The following is a 23,373-nucleotide window of genomic DNA, read 5'->3' on the forward strand; positions in this document are numbered from 1 at the left end:
AAATACGGGCTTCTTTCACAAGATGGCCAATGCTCACAAAAGAATGAATAATGTGGACAAAATTAGGATTAATGGTGTTTGGATTTCGGAGGAGAATGAAATCAAGGAAGGGCTAGTCGATGTTTTTCGGTCTTTACTGCCCAACCTAGGGGACTGACGTCCTTCTTTATCCAGGTTGCAATGTGAGACTTTGGAGAATCTAGATGCTTGTGCTTTGGAGATGTCGTTCACGGAAAAAAAAAAAGTGCTTAGTGCACTACTGGGTTGTAGTGGGGATAAAGCTCCGGGGCCTGATGGTTTCTCTATGGCTTTCTGGTAGTTTTCTTGGGACTTGTGTGAAGGATGATGTGATGAATTTTTTCAGGGAATTCTATGAACACGGTAAATTTGTTAAAAGTCTAAATGCAACTTTTCTGATTTTAATCCCCAAAAAAAGGGGGTTGAAGATTTAAAGGATTTTAGGCCTATAAGTTTGTTAGGAAGTCTGTACAAGTGGCTGGCCAAGGTTTTAGCCAATAGGCTAAAAAAAGTGGTTAAAAATGTGGTCTATAAGAATCAAGGGACTTTTGTGGAGGGAAGACAAATCCTAGATGCAGTGCTGATAGCTAATGAAACAATTGATTTGGTCCTGAAGAATAATGAGATTGGTATTTTGTGCAAACTTGACATAGAGAAGACATACGACAATGTGCATTGGTTTTTTCTTCTCACAATTATACAGAAAAAGGGTTTTGGGGAGAAATGGATTGGGTGGATCAAGTGGTGCATTTCCATTGCAAGCTTCTCTATATTGGTTAATGGTCTTTCAAAGCTCAAGGGGTTTGAGGCAGGGTGATCCACTGTCACCTTATTTATTTGTGATTGCTATGGAGGTTTTTAGTTTTTTTTTTAAAGAGCTGTGAATGGAGGTTTTCTGTCGGGTTGTAGGGTGAAGGGCAGGAGTGTAAAAAGGGCTTAGATTTCCCATTTGTTGTTTGTTGATGATACCTTGGTGTTCTGCCAAGCTTCTCAAAATCATCTGACCTATCTTAGTTGGTTACTTATGTGGTTTGAGGTAGTGTCAGGGTTGAGAATAAGCTTGGAAAAGAGTGAACTAATTCCAGTAAGTAGGGTGGAGAATATTGATGATCTTGATTTGGATTTGGTTGTAGAGTGGGTAGTCTCTCGTCCCTTTATTTGGGTCTTCCTTTGGGTGCTTTGTTTAAGTCAGTGATAGTGTGGGATGGAGTAGAAGAATGGTTCCATAGAAGGTTAGCTATGTGGAAGAGACAATACATATCCAAGAGAGGGAGGGCAACTCTAATCCGAAGCACTTTGTCGAATTTACCCATTTATTTTATGTCCTTATTGCGCTTGCCAAGCTCAGTTAGACAAAGACTAGAGCAAATTCAAAGGGATTTGCTTTGGGGAGGTGGTAATTTGGAGTGAAAGCGACATTTAGTAAGATGGGAGTTGGTGTGCTTAACTAAAGAGAGAGGGGGTTTGGGGGTCAAATGTTTATCCAATCTCAATAAGGCTCTTATTTGTAAATGGAATTGGCATTTCGCAAATGAGAGAGATGCCTTGTGGAATCAAGTGATTAGAGGGAAGTATGGGGAAGATAGAGATGGATGGTGTTCTTAGGAAGTGAGAGAGGTGCATGGTATAGGGTTTTGGAAAGGAATGAGGATGGACTCGGATTTTGTGGGCTCTAGGATTTTATTCATTGTAGGTAATAGGCGAAGGGTGAGATTTTGGAGGGATAGATGGTGTAGGGATTCCCCTTTGTGTGTGTCTTTCCCTTCTTTGTTTGCTTTGTCTGTTGATAAGGAAGCGTGGGTGGCAAATATTTGGGACCCCTTGGTTGAGGGGAGTAGGGGGGTTGGAATCTATGTTTTTCAAGAGCCTTCAATGATTGGGAGGTGAAGGAAATGAAAAGATTCTTGGAGCGGCTTCATGAGAAGAGAGTGCATGGAGATGTGGATGACATGGTGTTTTGGACCGAAACAAATAGTGGAAAGTTCTTCGTCAAGTCCTTATACCTTGCTCTAAAAGTGGGTTGCCTTTCTTTGTTTCCTTTTAATTGCATTTGGAATGTGTGGGTGCAACCCAAAATTAGTTTTTTTTGTGTGGGAGGCTACGTGGGGCAAAACCTTAACCTTGAATCTTATTCAGAAAAGAGGATGGATCTTGGCAAATAGATGTTTTATGTGCCTTGAGAAAGAGGAGATCATAGACTATCTTCTTCTACATTGTTAAAAAACAAGGGTCTTATGGGATTTGCTCTTTAATTTGTTTAGGGTGTCATGAGTGCTGCCTTCATCAGTTAGAGAGACTTTCCTTAGTTGGCATGGTTCTTTTGTGGGTAAAAAGCGCAAGAAAGTGTGGAAAGCAGCTCGTCTTTACATTTTTTTAGACAGTTTGAAAGGCGAGAAATAGATTGACCTTCAAAAATGATGTATTTTTAATCTAGAGACTCAAATACTCTTTCGTTCTTTCTCTTTGGTCAAAGGCCAAGTTATTTATAGTTGATTGCCCTTTAACTATAGTTAGTATTATTGATTGGTTGGGTTCTAACTAAAGTTGTTTGTTGAGCCAGTTGGGTGTTTTTCTTCTTTTTTGGCCGTTTTGGCGATCGGTGTATAGGTATTGTATACCTTGAGTTGCTTTTTTGGCACCTCTTTTTATATGAGATATTTTCTTACCTATCAAAATAATAATAATAATTTTTCAAAACACCTCTCAATTGTTTTTGCAAATAATGAAACTCAAATATTAAGAATAATTTATGAACATATTTCATAAAGGTATTGTTTAAAACAACATAAACTTTTATATTTTATTTAATTTTTAAAATACTTTATAAAAAAATATTTAAAAATATCTCAAAATTATTTTTATAAAAAAATTTAAAAAATCTATTTTTAGTCAAAAATTTATTAAATATATATTTTTAAAATTACAACACTATTTTTATTCTAAAGAAAATAGAATTGATTGATTAAAATAAATAAAATAATCATTATATTTATGAATCTAACCTTTCTCATATTTTTACTAAAAAAAATAACCTACTTTGACATAAATACCCTATGTCCTTACAAGTATTTACATGTAGTTTTAAAAGAAATGATTATTTTTTATAATAAAAAAATAAGAGCATTTTTATCAAAATTATATATATATATATATATGATAGACTAAAATTTTAAATTTGGGTTTTTAATGACCTTTTAATCAAATAACCCCAAAAAAAGGGGTTATCAACAAAAAGGTCATTGAAAACCCAATTTTGGAAATTTAACCCTTCATTATTTTTTTGGTCTTATTTTGACAAAAATGCCCTTATTCTTTTATTGTAAAAATAACCATTTCTTTTTAAACATATTGAAAATACTTGAAATAGTTAAGGATATTTATGTAAAAAAATGAGTGATTCTTCAAATAAAAGCATAGGAATGAATAAATTCATAAACATAGGGAGTATTTAATCAATTTTAACAATTAATTTAAAAAATAAAATTATTTTCAATAATATTACCAAATAAATCCTAACTTTTAAAATTTGTATTAACCCAAACCTATAAATTAACTTTTTGTTTGAATTGATTTTAAAACATTAAAATTTATTTAGATTTTAAATATAAAAGGTAAAAAGGCTTTTTCCTTATCTGATTTAGAATATGACATTTTGATATTTTCCCATTTTTTTCAAATTAATTTTATTACTTGTTTTAAATTTTGAATTTATTTATTTTTTAAACAATATAAATAATCTAAATAAAATAACTTAGAATATGTTTGATAATGTTTTTCCTTAAAGTGTTTTTAATATAAACTAATCGTCTGAGAGTAATTTTAGAAAACATTTTCAATATTTTTAATGTTTGAAAGTTAAAAATTTTTAAATGTTAAAATGCTAAATTTTGCTACTTAAAATCAATATAACACACATAAGAATTAATTATCAAATATTTCTTCAAAAAATTATATGTAAATTTTTAATATTAAAAGTAATTTTTAAAAATTTTAAAAATTATTTTTAAATTTTACCAAATAACTATTATTTAAAAAAAAAAATACTTTTTAAACTAAAAATATTTTTTAAAATTATTATCAAATAGACTTTAATCATACAAAAAATTCCTACAAACAACTTTAAAAGATAAGTTTTTTTTTTTTTTTTGTTAGTAATAGAGTCATTTTATTTATTTTTAAATAACTAACTTGTTGCTTATGGGCACGTGGAACCATTGATATATTAATGACTCCACGTGTCATATATTTGCAAAAATTTTGCTTTTATTTTATTTCCATTCTATATTAAATTAAGAAAAGTTGACATTGGAATGAATTATGGAAGTTAAATTTAATTATAAATAAATAAGATAATAAAACGGATTCTTGTCATGACATCATCGATAATTTAAAGGAAATGGAAATCACATGTTTAAAAATATAAAATTTTTTAAAAATCGTGATTTTATATTTAAGGATAAGATATCACACCAAACCAAATCCCTTGGAAAATGACCATAATACCCCTCAATCAGACAGGTGAAAGCCATGGTCTCAGCGCTGTCTCCACGTGGCACTAATTCACTAGACCGATCACCCATCTCTGCTGCACCACGACATAGAGGAACACTCCACCGCCACATTACCAAAACTTCACGTCGTCTCCAGTTCGTTCTTTACGGTTACTCCCAGCGAAATTACGATCAGACCCCTCAGCCGTGGCGCGCAGCGATCGTGAACTGTCACCGCACTGAGGTGTCAGCCTCAGAGCAAACCTACCGAGTCAAGGGTCAACTCTTTCTTCTTCCTCTCGCCTTCCTTCCTCTCTCTCTCTCTCTTAAGATTTTTCAACTCGATCCCTCTCTCTATATATATCTGTTTCTGGCTGCAAATCCACGACTATCGGATCTCCAACTTGCATGAGAGCACAGCAGCCGGGCCAATTGGAAGAGAATGTGTGGAATATTCGCCTACTTGAACTACAGCGTCAACAGAGAGAGGCGCTACATTCTCGAAGTCCTCTTCAATGGCTTGAGGCGTTTGGAGTACAGAGGCTACGATTCCGCCGGAATCTCAATTGATTCTTCACTTTCTCTTGATGCAGACACTCTCTCTTCCACACCCCTCGTTTTCCGCCAGGAAGGCAACATCGAATCTCTCGTCAAGTCCGTCTACGAAGGTTAGGGGTTCTGATCATGCGTTGGTTTGGTCGGATTTTTTTGGTTTTTGGTTTTTGGTTGTGTTTGGTTCTGGAGAGAGCAGGGGAATTGGTGAGAGGAGGGAAGGAATCGGAGTTTTATGTGTTTGGTTATCGAGGAAATGGGAGAATTGCTGAAAAAGGAAATGGAATTAGGATTTTAGGTGTTTAATCAATTGGGAAACTGAGACAATTAAAACCTCTGTTCATCCGAAAAAACCTTAAACTTTGAGGGATTTTTGGGATGTAACATGGCTTAAAACACGAGACGTTTAATCATTTTTTACTTAGTTCTTTTTTCCTTGGTATTCTCAGCTGCCAAACAGAGTGTTAGGGTTTATTGTGTTGAATTTGGGGTCGTTTTCTTTTTATCATTCGGATAAGTACTGGATATAGGTGGGTTTATATTGTTTTAACGGTTTATGCCTGGCGAATTAAGCATGCAAAACCATGCATGCGCTAAATCACATTACAGCAAAAGGAAATGTAGGTCTTTGGGATGACCAGTTGAAATTGCAGTATGGATGGGGTGGATTTGACAAAGCTCTGTATACAGCACAATGGAACACTTAATTTTTCTCGTGGAATCCCAGGCTCACCCTTGGTGAATGTCTCTTTATTTTATGGTGGCTGAGGCTTCAGAACAATATATTTTTTCCAAATCTTGCTTGACCGATATATAAATTTGTCATGGCATTCAAAGCTGGAATCTGGATTATAGATCAATTTACAAATTTTAATGTGTTTGATGAATATGCTACATCAAACATGATTATCAATTGTAGCATGCACTGCACACAGGGGTGTGGTTGCAGGAAGAGAGGGAGGAAGTTGGACAATTGGCTGCTTCCTCAAACATAGACGTTGTTTATTTCCTGTTTAGTGGATGTCTAAATTTATTAGTTTACTGTTTTTCCTTTTCTTTACAAGTTGTAAGTAGAATTTTAGGGTTAATTTCCAATATTCAGTACAAGGGCCATTAAGGGCTGTAGCAATGTTATAGATTTAAGTGTGTATGCATAAGTCTTGTAGAAATTGAATAGTTGGATTGTGCTATCATCTATACCTATTTGGAGCCATTACTATAGACAGATAATTCATGCTTCCAATGCATCCATATCACTCTTTAACCATATTGCTTGAAATTTGATTCTATATTTACACTTTGCTTACCAGGCATGACTGTTGGTTTAATTAATGGTGGATTTGGTGTTCTCAGAGGTTGCTGAAACTGATCTAAATTTGGAGGAGTCATTTTTTGTACATGCTGGAATAGCACACACTCGGTGGGCGACCCATGGGGAGCCTGCTCCAAGGAATAGTCATCCTCAAACCTCTGGCCCTGGAAATGAATTCTTAGTTGTTCATAATGGTGTTGTTACTAATTATGAGGTTTGCTTAAGTTTTCTTTTCCTACCAAACTCATTCTCTTTTTGTTTGTTATTGGAATTCAATTTTTTAATTCACAAAACATGTTCTAAAAATTGATCAGATACTCCTCACCCCTAGTGGTATACATATTTTCTGTCTAGCATGTAAAATATATATTAAAGTGGTCAAAGTTTGGGGTGGATTTGTGGGAGTTTTGAGGTTCTAGTCCCAAAAAAAAAAAAAAAAAAAAGGAAAAAAAAAACTGTTTCATTTTTTTTCTTTTTTGGTTTTTTAGTTTTATGCGTAGTACATACCACATACCGGATTGAAACTTGAGCTCAACCCTTGAGAATAAATATGAAGATAAGATTATTTAGCAAATCATACATTTTTGTGTGCAAGGTGTTTCAATGGGCTGATCTATTTGTAGTAAAACTTGGATCATTTATGACCCCAAACCAATACTGTGGGTTGCTCATTCCAATCGAAAATGATAATTCCTGATATTGAAGCAGGATCTCTGTTTAGTTGGCTTCTTATGGGTTTTTCCTTGACATCTTTCATGACATGCATGGAAAATGGATTCTTGTTGGCTTTTCTTGATGGAGGATCAAAGAGAAGCTTTGAACTCCTTCAGAAACGCATTTTTGTTTTCATCACAATGAAATTGTTGTTTCTTGTCAAAAAGAAAAAATAAGAAATGCTTGTTTGTTTGGAACTTATTATTAATTCTATTGAAGATGTTGAATTTTTTTAAGGCCCTTTCTCTTTATTTATATGGTCATTTTTGTCTAATTTTAAAGTTTTACATGTATTCATACTTTTATATTCATAATCATAATTATTAGGGAGTCTGACTGATTGACTTGGTGGGTAACCCCACCACACAACCAGGTCAATGTCTGGTCTGGTTCTAGTTTCATACAGAGTTTCTTTGAACCTTCATCAATTTGGATTTTGTTTTCTTCTTTGTTCTTGGCCCTAAGACATCTTTTTATGTGAGGGTTTTTTTTTACTTGTTTTGGTGTCTGAGCATGTACTGACATGGTTTTCATGTCCATTTTCAGGTATTAAAGGAAACTCTAGTTCGACATGGATTCACTTTTGAATCTGAAACTGACACTGAAGTAATTCCAAAGCTTGCGAAATTTGTTTTTGACAAAGCAAATGAAGAAGGTAATTTCTGTGAGTTGAAGTTAATTGCCTTTATGATGTTATTTACTACTGGGATTAAAATTCAAGCATCAGAAATTGGCACGTAATTACCAATCATTTCATATCTTGAGATTTATTTAAATCCATTGGTTTTGCTGGATGCCATGGAATCTTGACTTAAAGCTTATCATATTATGTTATGTTTAGTGATGGAGTATCTGTGGTTACACATGCACACGCATACATGTTTATTGTTAGGACATGTGCTATGTGCATGTGGTATATTGTTTAATTGAATAACATTCATTGTGATGTGTCAATTGGAAAGTGATTTGACTGCAATCTTGAAATGCTTAAGTAGAGAAATATCAATGCTTAACGTGGTAAACCTCTCTGTACGCATCCCATGTGCTTAAATTCAGCCACGTTGGTGTTTTAATATATATTTTTTTTTATTAAAAAATTAATTAGCCTATTTGGGAACTGTTTTATAGACTCAAAAACACGTTTGGCAAAAAAGCAGGTTGAAAACATTCAAAGTTCCCAAAGAGGCATTTGTTCTTGAAATCACCAGAGAACTGTTTTTGAAACTTATTCTCAAAAATTGTACTTTTGAGAACTATTTTTGAAAACATTTCCAAATAGACCCTATGATTCTCTAAAATACCTAGTAGATTGTAGATATAATTAGACACACACTCATTGGTTAATTGGCTAAATTTAACCAAAAATCACTTTTGTTGAAAAAGCTTTCTTAATCACCTTGTAAATTGTTTTCATATGGTTTCTTAAGGTTTAGTTAAATCCTGCATGTCATTTAATGGAAATTAAAATTTGGTTTTATGTAATGGTCTCTCAATTCTTTGGACATCATTATACCTTTTAATTATGATTAAATTCTTTTATAATTGAAAATGCTTGATAATATATTAAAACAACTCTAATTTTGGTAATTAAACCATCAAATGGGATCATTGGATTCACTGTCTGATTCTATTTTCTGATGCTTATGTAGATAGCATTTGATTGAGGACCTGCATGAGCACTTTCTTTGACACACTGTTATTCTTTTATAGACAAAAATAATGGCAAGTTCCTAATAAAGGAGGTGAAACCCTGGCATGCAGGAGTCCACAAGGATTACCCAATAGACAAAAAAAGGAAAAGGAAAAAAAAGAAGAAAAAAAAACACCACCTTCCATGAGCCTTAAGCTAAGGCCAATTGGTCTAAGAATTCTAGAAAGCTTTTCACTACCCAAAAAATCTACAGAGTTCAGCAAAAATTTCAACTTCAATTCCTTTAAAATAAATAAATAAATAAATAAATAAAAATTCGAGGACATGCTAACATGAAGAGGTAACTATACTTGTCGTACAGTTGTCAATGAAAAGATTTTATATTAACTTAAAAGAGAAGGATCTAAACCTATCGATGGAGGATCCTGTTTATTAGATTGAATGTGCTAAAACTTGGCCCAATTTGATAATTTTAGATAAATTTTAAAAAATGGTTTAGGCAACAAATATCTCAGTTGAGATGGTTGAAATACATTACATTAAATTAGTTCTTTGTATGTTCTATGGCCCTTTTTTCTTTTTAATATGAATTTTCTTTATTGACCATTTTCTTTTACATGAAACAGACATTTCATTAAAGAAAGAGAAACATACTCTATTCATTAAGAATAAAAATAAAACTTATGTGCATGAAAAAGCAGAGGTATAAATAGTAAAAATTGATTAAATCATAGTGGACCTGAAGATAAAATCATTTAGGGACTCAAGGCCTAAGACTTTTTGGATAGTTATCACTTGATTGTTACAATGATTAATTTTCTTCTATATTGCATCATATATAGCTAGTAAAAGAAAATTGGAGGTGTCTTTTGAATGATAGACATGTGATGACCACTTGAATTTTCATGTAGTAATTAAATATATGCATATATACCTGCATGCATTCCCATATACATGCATATATATATATATATATATATATATATCTTGTACATGTATTTATATAGGCATGTCTATATATTTATGTAGTATGAGTTTTCATGTATTGGGGCGTAAGTGGCATATTGGATCTGCCTCCTTTTAAGCAATTTTGGGTGTCCTTTAGCATTTTTTCAACAATATGAAAGAGATTCTGTTTAATTTTGAAAGAGAAGCATCATGATTCTTTTGAGGAACAGGGCCTTAGCACTTATGGCGTTCAGGTTTGATTTCTTTTATGAGTGGCTATGTGCCTTTTATTACAGTAGTGATGTTTCTCTTTAAAGCGTCTTTTCCATTTCATATAAAATCTCAATTACAATTTAGAATATGAGGAGAGTTGTTACCTTTTATGTTGCAGGTGACCAGACTGTCACATTTAGTCAAGTTGTCCTTGAAGTTATGCGGCATCTTGAAGGAGCCTATGCTCTCATTTTCAAAAGTCGGCATTATCCAAATGAATTGATTGCCTGCAAACGTGGTAGTCCATTGCTTCTTGGGGTCAAAGTAAGTTATATTTGAACAATATATCACTGAAGCAAAATTTTGTCTTATATTGGCATTGGTTGCTCCACTTTTTGTTATGAGCCACTCTTTGTTATGAGGCTTGGTTTAAAAAATGTCAACCTAATGTAGTTATAGAATTACATTTGCATTCACTTATGCCAATTGTTTCAGATTTCGAAGTAGTTGAATTTAATTGAATTGCTGTAGAAATGATAATGCATGCCTATATATAATGGAAACAACAATTCGTTGGTAAATGAATACAATGTACAAGATAGACGGGCTATCATTCAAGTAGAAGAAAGAAAATTATTAATGTAATTATTGGCTATTTATTATTTATTAAGTTCGTGTGTGTATGATGTTTTCTATGCTTGCTGTGATGTGTAACACTTAAGACTTCCATTTGAAAGTAAACCACTTCATATTGCACCAACTTGTTGGCTTTTATGGTAGCCTAGTAATGAGCATGGTTCGTTATGAGGGAATTTCTAGATAATATGAAAGATGTTCTTGGTGATGTCACTTGAATAGTAATTGTTCATCCAATGTGAGCACTTTTTTTTGAGACACAAATCCAATGTGAGCACCAGTTAGTAAGAAGTATTCATGTATAATTACATAAATGTGGCTGTATATTAATCAAATAAGATTTCATTTCTTGTTTTCTTTTAAACTTTCTTGATAAATTCTAAGTTATTGAATCCAAGTTGCTTTTCTGCCCTCTGAGTATTGCAAAAGATCTTCCAATAAAAAAAATGGTATTGGAAGAAATCTTGTGGAATTGGGGAGTGTATTCAGGTTCAAATGCATGCCCCATAATGTTCCAGGGTTGTTTTACTTGGTTTGCTCATATCTGTGCAGAATAAGCTGTGGATATCTTGCTGAAAATTGCTGAAACATTTACTCTATTAGGACTCCCTATTTGCTTGACCAGGAAGATGGGTACTGTGAGACAACTTTGTGATTTTTTAGTGGGTTTTGGAACTACCTAAAGTGGAACTCATGTGAATTTATTGCACACCCACACATATATGAAGGAAGAAAGTGGAATTATCTGTGAAGGAAAAAAAGTTACCGTGTGTGACTGTTTTATTTCCTGATGTATACATTGTAGAGCTAACTGGCTTACTGGATTGCACATAGATGGAATCTGAGTATTCATTTGAAGGCTTGAAATTCTTCTACATCATGTTGATTCAGTGATTATCGTTTTCATAATTGAAAAGATTATTTTTTACCACACAGTGCTATCATTGGGAACTTCTTTTGAATTATAACCTGATCATTTCATGTTTAACCACTGTTTGGTAGGAACTAACTGAAGATTTCGGTGTTGAAGCCTCATTTCATGATGCTAAATTCCTTTCAAAGGATGGCAAGCCCAAAGAGTTCTTCTTATCCAGCGACGCCAATGCTGTAGTTGAACACACAAAACAAGTTTTGGTGATTGAGGATGGTGAAGTGGTTCATCTTAAGGTACTTCCCTTCTTTGGCTTCATAACCTGCAAGTTCCAAGCTCTAGTTGTACTTCTGTTGGCCTAGTGTGCATCATTATCTTTCTGAAGATTGATGACCTTATGTATATTTTCCTATGTTTGATCGATCTTCTGGATTAAGTTATTCCTATTATCTTCCAAAAAAGTGCTTCTTTTGGTGCTCGACTAGTGACTCAATGCAGCTATTACTTGTTTATTGATGTTTGAATCTCATCTTTTTTTTGATAAACCAAGAGAAGAAATCATATTAGAACACGCCAAAACAGGGGGCGTTCCCTAAGTACACCGGCAGTATACAAAGAAGGCCTCACCCAAGGCAACAAAGGAGGAAACAAAAACCTAGAAAAGCCAAATAAGACCAACAAGTCAACCACCCAACAAATTCATAAAAGAGAAATAGTCCACGTCCATAAATTGTTGAGACCATTTAAGAAGAGCCCGAAGGAAGAGATTCTTCAAACTCATATCTGACTTCTCTTCTTCTTGAAACATTCTTCTATTCCGCTCTCCCCAAATACACCAAAACAAACAGATAGGCGCCATTTTCCAAACTACACTCTTCTTCTTTTCTAGGCCCTTAATTTTCCATTCAAGAAGCAAATTTCTCACTGAATTCGGGAACACCCACACCACCCCAAAAGAAGAGAGCACCATAGTCCAAAGCTCCCTTGTCTTACCACAATGAATTAGAATATGATCCGCCGATTCCTCATTCTCTTTACAAAGAACGCATCTGTTGACCATAGACCAACCCCTCCTCATTAACATATCAACGGTAGAAATTTTACCCCACACCGCTTCCCAAGCAAAAAAACGAGTTCTTAAAGGGGCATGCGAACCCCATACCTCCTTTGCTGGAAATAAGGGGCTGTTCTCCACCTTCAAGGACCGATAATAAGATTTAACACTGAACTTTCCTTTCCTCTCAATCTTCCAAATTAAAGAGTCCTCCCCTTCTTGGACCTTTATTGCAGAGATGTGAATTAGAAAACGACTCACCTCCCCCAATTCCCAATCATGAAAGGGTCTTCTAAAGTGCACCTCCCATCCCCCGCCACCATCTCCTTATCTCCCCCAAAGATCAGCCACTAGAGCTGAATTATGGGAAGCAATTCTGAAGAGCAAAGGAAAGAGCTCTTTCAGCTTAGACTCTCCAATCCAATAGTCCCACCAAAATCTGGTACATCTACCATTTCCAATACAAATACTAGTTCTGAGGAAGAACTCCTCTCAACCCTTTCTAATGTCTTTCCAAAGGCTCATCCCATAGGACTCCCTTACCTCTCTAGTGGTCTAACCCCTTTCCCCCTTTCCAAATTTACCAACAATGACTTTCCTCCAAAAACTCTCCCTTTCTAAAGAAAATCTCCAAAGCCATTTTCCAAGTAAAGCATAATTGAATTCCTTCAAGTGCCTTAACCCCAAACCTCCATACTTCTTATCTTTGCAAATAGCTGTCCATCTTACCAAGTGGATCCTTCTTCTCCCCTCCACATCTCCCCACAAGAACTCCTTTTGAATTTTCTCCAATCTAATTCTCACTTTCCTTGGGATTACAAAAAGTCACATAAAATAGATGGGGAGATTTGAGAGGGTGCTTTTGATGAGGGTAAGATGACCTCCCTTAGACAGGTATTGTTTTTTCCATGTAGCCAATTTTCTCTTGAATCTTTCCTCTACCCCATCCCACACTCTACAAGAATTATGAGGGGCTCCAAGAGGTAAGCCTAGATAAGTAGTAGGGAAATTCCCTACTTTACACCCAAAAACTGCAACGGCTCTGTCCACATCCTCCACTCCCCCAACTGGGATAATTTCACTTTTCTTCAAATTTATTTTTAGGCCTGAGACCACTTCAAAACAAATAACAACCCACTTCTAAAAAACCAACTGGTTCCTATTATCCTCGCAAAAAAGAAGAGTGTCGTCGGCGAATAAGAGATGGGAAACCGAAGCCCCTTCTCCATTTCTCCCCATTACCCTGAATCCTCTAATGAAACCTTTCTCCTCAGCTTTAGAGATTAAACTACTAAAAGCTTCCATAATTAGCACAAATAGATAAGGAGAGAGTGGGTCTCCTTGCCTTAGGCCTCTATAAGTTGAAAAAAACTCTGTGGGAGTGCCATTCACCAAAACTGCCATCCTCACAGTTGATATGCAGAAAAGTATCCAACTACGCCACTTGGGCCCAAACCTCATTTTCTCCAAGACTGAAAGAAGGAACTTCCAATTAACGTGATCATAAGCCTTTTCAATGTCCAACTTGCACACTAAACCCGCATCGGCGCTTCGCTTCCTTGAGTCTATCGCCTCATTAGCTACCAAAACCGCATCTAATATCTGCCTTCCTTCCACAAAAGCGTTCTGACTGTATGAAACTAGTTTTCCCATAACTCTTTTCGACCTATTTGCCAGGACTTTGACAATAATTTTATAAAGACTCCCCAATAGGCTGATGAGTCTAAAATCCTGCACATCACTAGCTCCTCCTTTCTTCGGGATAAGCACTAAAAAAGTTGCATTATGGCTGCGAAAAACATTATTCTGCACATGGAACTCCTCAAAGACCTGCATCACTTCCCCTCCCACGAACGGCCAACAAAACTTCCAGAATGCCAACGTAAAACCATCCGGCCTTGGAGCCTTATCTCCCCCCAACTCTGAGATAGCTTTGTAAACCTCCTCTTCCGAAAAATGCCCCTCCAAAGTCTCATTATCCAAAGCATCAAGCGTTTTAAATAGACTTGACTCCACATCTGGTCTTCTCACCCGAGGTTCCTCAAACAAGGATTTAAAATAAGACCCAATCCCTTCTCTAAGCTCCTCCTCTTTACTTAGCCGAACACCCCTAACAATCAGGCTGCTGATAAAATTTCCCCTCCTCCTTGCATTGGCCATACGGTGAAAAAACTTAGTGTTACTATCTCCCTCCTTTAGCCAAAGAGCCCTTGACTTCTGCCTCCAAGATATTTCTTCAAGGATGTCACAGTGGCTGAATTCATCTCTAGCTATCCGTTGGCTATATCTATCTTCCTCAAAAATAGGACCACACCTTTCTAAACGGTCCCATGAGTTTAGATCCTCCAAGGCAGCATCCTTCCTAGCTGTCACATTGCCAAAAGCCTCTTTATTCCACCTCTTCAAATCATATTTCAAAGCCTGAAGCTTCTTTGCAAGCACGAAGCTAGGTTTCCCCTTAAAACTATAGGACTGCCACCAATCTTTAACGTTGTCCATGAAACCTTCCACCCTTAGCCACATATTTTCAAACCTAAACGGGCTTTTACCTGTTCTCATCCCTCCACAATCTAACAAGATCGGCTAGTGGTTAGAAACGGGTCTTGGAAGAAGAACTTCCTCCCAATCTCCTGAAAATAGAAAGCGGTCTAACCGAGCCTTTAGGGACCCTCCTTCCCCTCCACTCCAAGTGAAAGTTCCACCTCCCAGGGGAGGATCAACTAATTCAAACTCCTCTATAAAGCCTGAAAAATCCTTCATCGTGGTTGACATCTGTCTTCCATTACTCTCTTCAACTGGAAACCTCATTGCATTGAAATCCCCTGCTATACACCACGGATCACCCCACAGCCCCTTGACAGCAGCTAGCTCCTCCCATAGCTCCCTCCTCTCCTTACCGTTACACGGTCCATATAAACCAGAGAAGACCCACACAAAACCCTCCTCGTAGTTTTTAAAAATGCAAGAAATAGAAAAAGAGCCCACTTTAGCCTCCAATCCTTCCAAAACTTTCTTATCCCACATCACTAGCACCCCACCTGCCGAGCCCCTTGCATCTAAGGAAACCCACCCCAAGTTTCTACCAATCCCCAAGCTTCTTACAATCCTATCAAACATCTCCTTCATTTTTGTCTCCTGAAAACACACCAAGTCTGGTTTGTATTTTCTCACCATCGACTTAATAACCATTCTTCTATCAGGGTCATGCAACCCTCTAACGTTCCAAGACATTATTTTAAGCTTCATAAGGAACCAATGTAATTTGCCTTCCAACTCCCCTTCCTCTGCCTCTCTTCCAGCCAACCCATCATAATTAATAGTACTGACCAACTTCTTCAGCTCCCTTTCCTTTCTTGACGCTGACACTGTTCCTCTCTTGCTATCATTAGACTTCCTAATAACACCCCTTTTATTCTCAATCTCCTTAAGGATTCTCAAAATGTCTTCTTCAAAGCCTTCAATCGAGACCCCCACCTTCTTACAAAATCCCAGAAATTTCTTATTCACCCAAGGGGATTTGATCTTTTCCCCTTCTCCTGCTGCGACTATGTGAAGAGGTGGTGTCTGAAGCTCTTTACCCCGAGACTTAGGGGTAACCCCTTCTGGCAGGGTGAAGGAACGACCATCCTTGAGTATCACCCTCAGCGGCATCTTAGCCTCCAAAGGCTCGTCACACGTCACCTCAGACTGCCATGCCACTGGATACTCCACAGAGTTCCCCATTCCCGAAGTAGAAGGAGAAGAAAAGCCAAAGGACTCCCCGGACACCCCCCCAAAGGCATTCGATCTAGGGAACATACCTGGCGATTGACTTTTCAGAGTCGATTCCCTGTTGCCTTGGTCTAGCGGGGTCGCCTTCTTCTCTGAGCTCTCCCCAACCAAGCTAGGCCTCTGACGCTTCGTCTTGAACTCCCCCGACGTAGAGGCAGGGAGCCCTAAGATTGCATCTTGGATAGAAACAGGGTCTTCACCGCCTACTATCCTAGCCTTTTCCTCGGGAATCCGGAGCCCCCATTCAGAGACTCCATCACCTACGGCTGCATCAGAGTCTCCTTCTCCATAGCACATCCCTTTCACGCGCATCATCTTGCGTGGCTCACACCCCCCTTCCTCTTGTTGGAAGGAGGCCCTGTTCTTTGGTTCACCTTCCCTTTGAATCTTTAACCTATTCGCCACCTGAAAAGCCGAGAACCACACCGAGTCCTCCCACCATAACGGGATAGAGAACGAAGCTAATCCCGCTATTACCTCTAAACTTCCAGGCACCTCCTTTCCATTGTTCTTAACAAGGATTCTAGCCCCTTTCCTGTAACTAGATTTTTTGGTCTCTTCATCCACATCTACAAATCCCCCACAAGCATCCCCCACCCTTTTGAAGAACTCCATACTCCAAAACTGAAGCGGCAACCTTGGGATTCTCACCCAAGATACATCCCTCTGGAGTTCCCTCCTAGAGCACCCCACAGTTGGAGCCCACCAATCTAAAGATAATTGGACACCATTAAGGCACCGACTCCCCTCCTCCAACACTTTTTGAGCATCTCCTACTTTAGAAAATTCAAAAAGAAGCAAGGACTCACTTAAGGAGGCTACACTCACTTGACCACTGAAACTCCAATGGGTGTTTGCCCAAATCTCCACCACCCTTAAGTCGGGAACTGCCTCATTCTCGGCATTCCATCTTCCCACCAAACATCGTCTGAGATCTTTCAATTTAGAAGTGTAAGCCTCGTTCCCTACTTCAACCCAAACTCCTTCACTTCTTTCTTTAGCCTTCCTCTTGAACGCATCTACATAACTTAACCCGGGTCTTACAAGAGAAGTTTCATTCCTTCCACCATAGGTACCATAGTCCTCTGCTCCATGTTTAGAGCCATCACCAACTCTGGCTAGCTCCTTCAGCTTGCTTCTGAATAAGTCCCAACCCAAGAGGTCAAATCCCTCTGGTATAATAATGAAATATCTCCTGTCATCTTCTGAAAGGACCGAAAACAAGAGGTAACGTCCAGCATCATTTTGCCTCATTTCTATTCTAAACCTCCTACCACGATCATTCACATCTCCCATGAATGGTTTTTTCCCTCTCCACTTGCAGCATGCTTCAATCGACTTCAGAATCCACACCACCACTCCTCTACTTGCCTTGATCCATCTTCGGAAGCCTTTACCTTTCTCCACTATCTGCACCTCACCCTTACTCTTTGACCAGACAATCCTCACCTCAAAGGATTTGGAATCAATGCGGAAGAAACAAGAGGGATGCAAAGCTGAGCTCTGAGAACTCAATGGTGGATTCATCTGAAGGGAGCAGCACTCTCATCTTAAATGATTCCTTTTGGTAACTCTGAACATAGGAGTTGAATAGAAACTTGCGAGACTGAGATCTTTTATTCTTTATCTTCACTTCAAATTTTGTTTATTTTGTGTTATCTACTGCTACTAATCAATATATTATTATTATTTATTTATTTATTTATTTTTTTCCTATAGGTAAATTTTTGTCCCCATTGGGACTTAAACCTAGAACCTCCTACAGACCCTTCCCATCCCTTTGCCACTTAAGTCAGGCCTCAAGGCCCTCATCAATAAAATTGATTGCTACTCAATCAATTTTCTATAGCCTATATATGCACACACACACACACACACACACACACACACATATATATAATGAAAATATCTATAGTCGCATATGTTTACCAAACTGTTAATGCTGGATTGCAATTGAGGATTCAGGTCTGCTAAGTTCCTTAAATCATATGGATGTGTTTCTGGCTGAGTGGCTAAGGCATGTTTGACCAGAACCAATCTTTTCCAAGAACTATGACAACCTTGGGCCTGGATTTGAAGCTGAGATCCATCATGTCCTTGTGTGGCCGGTTTATAGTACTGAAATTTCCCTGGGTGGGGTGTACCGACCTTTTTCTTAGTATGTTGATGATTATCTAATATGTTGATAAATACTTTCTGAAGTCTTAGTATCAATGTTGACAAAGTTATTGTTACTACTAGGACTTATTGATGGAGATATTGACATGTCTGAAGATCTTAAGAAGCATTACTTACATGTACATAACTCTATCTATTGTGTGTGTGTGAGTATATGCACATGTGCTTACGTACTTATGCTTGCATCAAAAGTTAGAGACTGTTAATCCATCTTGATTCACAGAAGATATTTTTGCATGAAAAGGCTCTCTCGGTTCCAAAGAAAGTGTGATGTAAATGGGGCATCTTGTGAAGGCATGCATGGATACAACACCTAAGATATTTATGCATCTTAGATACACCTGCACTATGCTCGATTACTTATCTTGCCAAAGAGGTGGGCATAGAAATTGGAAGATTCTTATATATCCTCTTTTTACTTTTAAAGAAGCCAAAGTTTGGGTTTAATTAGTATAATAAGTGAGATGTGTTCTTTGTTTGTTTCTTTTCCATCATTGGGATGTTAAAAAGTAAAAGATTTGGTTTGTTACGACTTTAGTTGGTTTAGGTTTATTTAGTTTTAGTAATTTTGAGTCCAAAATGGGGGGTTCTATCCTTGTAGTTATAGCCTAGGGTTTTAAATGATATCATTTCAATTTTGGTATCAAAAGTCAAGTTTGAAGATTTGATTTAAGAATGGTGTTTGGTCAGTAGGTTTTCTGTTGTGGTGAAATTTTAGAATCATACTATAGCTGAAAGGTTGTTAGAATGTAATTGATAGTGACACTAAAAATAGAATGTTGGCAGCAGTAGTTGTTATCAGAGAGGGCTTCCCAGGTTGCTTAGTTGTGTAAGCAACCAGGCAAGGTGAGTGAATCTTGATAGCTTTTTGAAGATCTGCAGCCCCCAGCAAGGTGTCGAGATAGTGTGGTAAGCACCTCTCTGAGGTTGAGGTGATGAAGTTTTCCCCCCTGGAAAGCATACTAAAGTAGGACCAAAAGGTCAATGGAAAACTTGACTTTTATTTATTTATTTAGTTAATATAATCATGCTCTTAAAGCATGGTCTGATAGGTGTGATCTTATTTATCCCACCTCATTGGGAGATGTTAGCGAAAGTAATGGCTGGCTAATGGGAAGAATGGTGAAGATCCTTCCATATGAGGAAGATGATTTGCCTTTCACGTTAGGCTTTCTTTAGTATAATGAAAGCAATTAGGCTATCACTTATTTGTGGGCTTCTGCCTTGGGCAAAATAGGGTTCTACCACCTTCGCTATGCCTTTTTCCTTCGACAACACTAGGTAGTCCTGAATACAACAATGGTAATTAATGAAACTAGTAATATCATCCATTCCATTTTATTCGAACGACATCACCTTTAGGTTTCATATGCTATTACATATGTGGTTTCCATCATATTTTCTTGTGAAAGTTGTTGGTCATAATGGTTACTCAACCCTATAAGTCGTGTTTCCCTTTGGACATGATGGAATAAAAAATAATATTGTGGGAAGATCAGAGAATAATTTTGTTTCTGATGAGCAATCAAGCGAGGAGGCCTATATTCTGCCAGTACCAAAAGATCCAAAGTTGTTGCATGAAGAAGTGACTAAGATAAGTCCTCTTTTGTTACAGTTTGCAACCCAAATTGCATGCTTATGTTAGAATCTCTAGTTCAGGCTTTGCCAAAGTTTCTAACAAGAATGGGAAAAGGTTGAGAAATCTATAGTCCATTCAAGTTGCTTTATGATTTTATTATATCAAAGAATGAGGTCAGTCATAAAAGTGTTTTCATGTTCTATCGACCTTGTTGAGAATAGGGATGATATTTCTTAGCCAGGACCAAATAATCTAAATGGTGAACTCTGGCTCATTTGGCAAGAGGTTGGGAATGGAGAGGGGGATGGGGGGAATCCATCTACCACAGTGAATAAACAGAGGAAAAAAATAAAATAAAATTCCTAATGATGTGTTCCAAGGTGCAGTAGAATTTTGTACACTAAAGTTATACCAAAGAAAGCCTTTGGCCGGTCTATCTGGGATTCATCAGCATTACACCCAATTGCTTCTCTTGCCAAATGAAATAGATGTTTAAAAGGAGACGGAAGATACTATTGAAAGCAGAAGATACTAATGTTATTGCCAAAAGCAATAGTTTATTAATTTTTGAACTCTGTTAGCTTGAGTAAATCAAGTAAGAGTGTGAATTTGATGTCTACATCTGGGAAGATTTTTTTTTTTGGTAAGTCTACATCTGAGAAGATGCAAGATATTTGTTAGATCTCTTAAGAGTCATTCTACTAAATAAGGTGCATATACCTACTACATTGTTGATCCCAATTTCCTTTTTCCTGGTTAAACTGGCTTTTTGTTTCCAAAAGTTAAAAATTTATATGTATTTGTTAATATTAAACTCCACTAATTCTTGATAGTGATTGCTTCAGGATGGATGTGTGTCAATCCTCAAGTTTGACAATTCCAAGGGAAAACATAGCGGTGCTCTTTCTAGACCTTCTTCTGTGCAACGTGCATTATCCATTCTTGAGATGGAGGTTGAGCAAATAAATAAAGGAAGTTATGAGCATTATATGCAGAAAGAGATCCATGAACAACCTGAGTCTTTAACAACAACGATGCGGGGAAGGCTTATACGTGGAGGTTCGTCGAAATCCAAGACTGTTCTTTTGGGTGGGCTGAAGGATCACCTGAAAACTATTAGGAGAAGCAGGAGAATTGTTTTTATTGGTTGTGGCACAAGTTATAATGCTGCTTTAGCTGCAAGACCCATTTTGGAAGAACTTTCAGGTAATTACTGAATGACTGTTGGGTTCTGCAGATTTGACATTTTCTTGTACTGATTTTTCCCCCTGATCTGGAAAACATAGGTATTCCTGTTACAATGGAAGTTGCTAGTGATCTGTTGGATAGGCAGGGGCCAATATACAGAGAAGATACAGCAGTTTTTGTTAGTCAGTCTGGTGAAACTGCAGATACTTTACACGCTTTGGAATATGCTTTAGAAAATGGTGCACTATGTGTTGGTATAACGAATACTGTTGGTAGTGCTATAGCAAGGAATACACACTGTGGTGTTCACATAAATGCTGGCTGTGAAATAGGTGTAGCAAGTACCAAGGTAAAGATATTCCTTTTTTTCTTTTGTTATCCTTTTCTTTTTTTCTGTTGTATTTTTTTTAATGTCTTCTATTTTGAGTTTTATCTTGTTATTGTTTTTATAAACAGGCCTACACAAGTCAAATAGTAGTAATGGCTATGTTAGCTCTGGCAATTGGAGATGACACAAGTTCTAGTCTAGGAAGGAGAGAGTCTATAATAGACGGTTTATTTGACTTGCCAAGTATGTTTCGGTTGCCTTTTCTCATGTATTCCAGGGTTCTAAGTCCTTCAGTTGGCTAAATGAGGAACATGCACAAAACCAGTTCCAATGTTACTAAATAGTTGAACTTACTATGTGTTTTTTCTTCAGATAAAGTCAGAGAGGTTTTGAAGCTTGACCAGGAAATGAAGGATCTTGCAAAACTATTGATTGCTGAGCAGTCCCTTCTTGTGTTTGGAAGAGGTTACAACTACGCAACAGCTCTTGAGGGTGCTTTGAAAGTAAAGGAAGTGGCACTTATGCACAGTGAAGGAATAATTGCAGGTGAAATGAAACATGGTCCTTTGGCTCTAGTTGATGAAAATCTTCCAATTGTTGTTATTGCTACCCGTGATGCTTGCTTCAGGTTAGTTATTTTTTATTTTTTTATTGAAAGACTTAATAAGTTGTTTGACATTCTTCTTGCTTTGTATTGACATTTTCTAATGCTGACAGCAAGCAGCAGTCAGTTATCCAGCAACTTCATGCTCGCAAAGGTCGCTTGATAATGATGTGTTCGAAAGGAGATTCAGCAGCTGTGTGTCCTGGTGGATCTTGCCGAGTTATTGAGGTTCCACAGGTTGAGGACTGTCTTCAGCCTGTAATTAATGTGGTTCCACTGCAGGTATTTTGATACTACCTCATTGAATATATATGCTGTATCTTTCCACATTTGTGCAATACTAAGTAAATACTGGTCAATTTATAAAGATACATGGTCTTGTTGAAATGTCACTTGACTCTTTCATGTTTTATTTGGAATGTGGGAATTCAAATTTAAAATAGTTAATACATTTTTCTATCTAGGATTTTGCACCCTAGCATTTTTTCATGTCTTCTCGTACTTTAATTTGGCAACTCCATGAAAGAAATTCCTGTTTTGATAGATAAAAGAGATAATAGCAACTTGTAGAAAGACTTAAATGCATGAATATCTTGCTTGTGGTTTAATGGTGGCATTTTAGAATTTTCATTTTTCCTAGACTAAAAATATAAACAGTGTCTCGAATTGTGGTTCTGGATCAGCACCTTGATAGAATATTTACTAGTTGGTTGAGTCACAAAACTTTGATTGTGATTGAGACAGTTTTAAGTTCAAGTTCAATATGAAGTTCTTGTTATATGCATGTGCATTCAAAGGAGATATAGATGAAATGTATTTGTCACCTTTATTTCCAAAAGCTGGAGTTATCTTCTACAGTTAGGTTTTAAACAAAATTAAGTTGTCACTTATTCCTTGTCAATATTTTCTTTCGGTGCAGTTGTTGGCATATCATCTTACTGTCCTACGTGGTTACAACGTCGACCAACCTCGGAATCTTGCAAAGAGTGTGACTACCCAATGAGAAAGGTTCATTTATAGAAGTTCCTAGTTGTTTGTCTCTTACAACTTTGTAAAAAGCAGGAAGTCGAGCTAAGAACAACTGTCAACTGGGGGGGGGGGGTGTTTCCTTGCTTCCTAGTCTGTTATTCCTTTTTTATATTAACAGTCGTTGTGATAGTGCAGTTATTTGCATTTTTTCATTTTGTTTAACCCCTCCTAATATTAGCTGTTTATTTAACCCCCTTTTGCCTTTCAATGAAGCTTTGGAGACTCTGCTTGATTTAA

The 23,373-nt window shown here is 36.9% G+C and overlaps 1 protein-coding gene across 1 annotated transcript; it reads left to right on the forward strand.

The window, feature by feature from the left end:
- The first annotated feature begins 4,607 nt into the window (after positions 1–4,607).
- Positions 4,608–23,373, forward strand: LOC100249999 (glutamine--fructose-6-phosphate aminotransferase [isomerizing] 1). The gene is made up of 11 exons (XM_003633518.4): positions 4,608–5,176; positions 6,414–6,586; positions 7,633–7,741; positions 10,077–10,222; positions 11,537–11,701; positions 20,833–21,193; positions 21,274–21,524; positions 21,632–21,746; positions 21,876–22,131; positions 22,221–22,389; positions 23,027–23,373. The coding sequence occupies exons 1-11, from the start codon at positions 4,951–4,953 to the stop codon at positions 23,108–23,110; spliced, it is 2,055 nt and encodes a 684-aa protein (XP_003633566.1). The 5' UTR covers positions 4,608–4,950; the 3' UTR covers positions 23,111–23,373.

The sequence above is a fragment of the Vitis vinifera genome, chromosome 13, assembly GCF_030704535.1.
Source record: "Vitis vinifera cultivar Pinot Noir 40024 chromosome 13, ASM3070453v1".
NCBI classification, from domain to species: Eukaryota; Viridiplantae; Streptophyta; class Magnoliopsida; order Vitales; family Vitaceae; genus Vitis; species Vitis vinifera.

What these genes read in the sequence shown, in the direction of transcription:
- LOC100249999 (XM_003633518.4), top strand. Translation starts at nt 4,951, where the DNA reads ATGTGTGGAATATTCGCCTACTTGAACTACAGCGTCAACAGAGAGAGG. An exon ending in GTGTTGTTACTAATTATGAG is followed by an intron (nt 6,587 to 7,632) that starts GTTTGCTTAAGT and finishes GTCCATTTTCAG; the next exon opens with GTATTAAAGGAAACTCTAGT. An exon ending in CGGTTTATTTGACTTGCCAA is followed by an intron (nt 21,747 to 21,875) that starts GTATGTTTCGGT and finishes TTTTTTCTTCAG; the next exon opens with ATAAAGTCAGAGAGGTTTTG.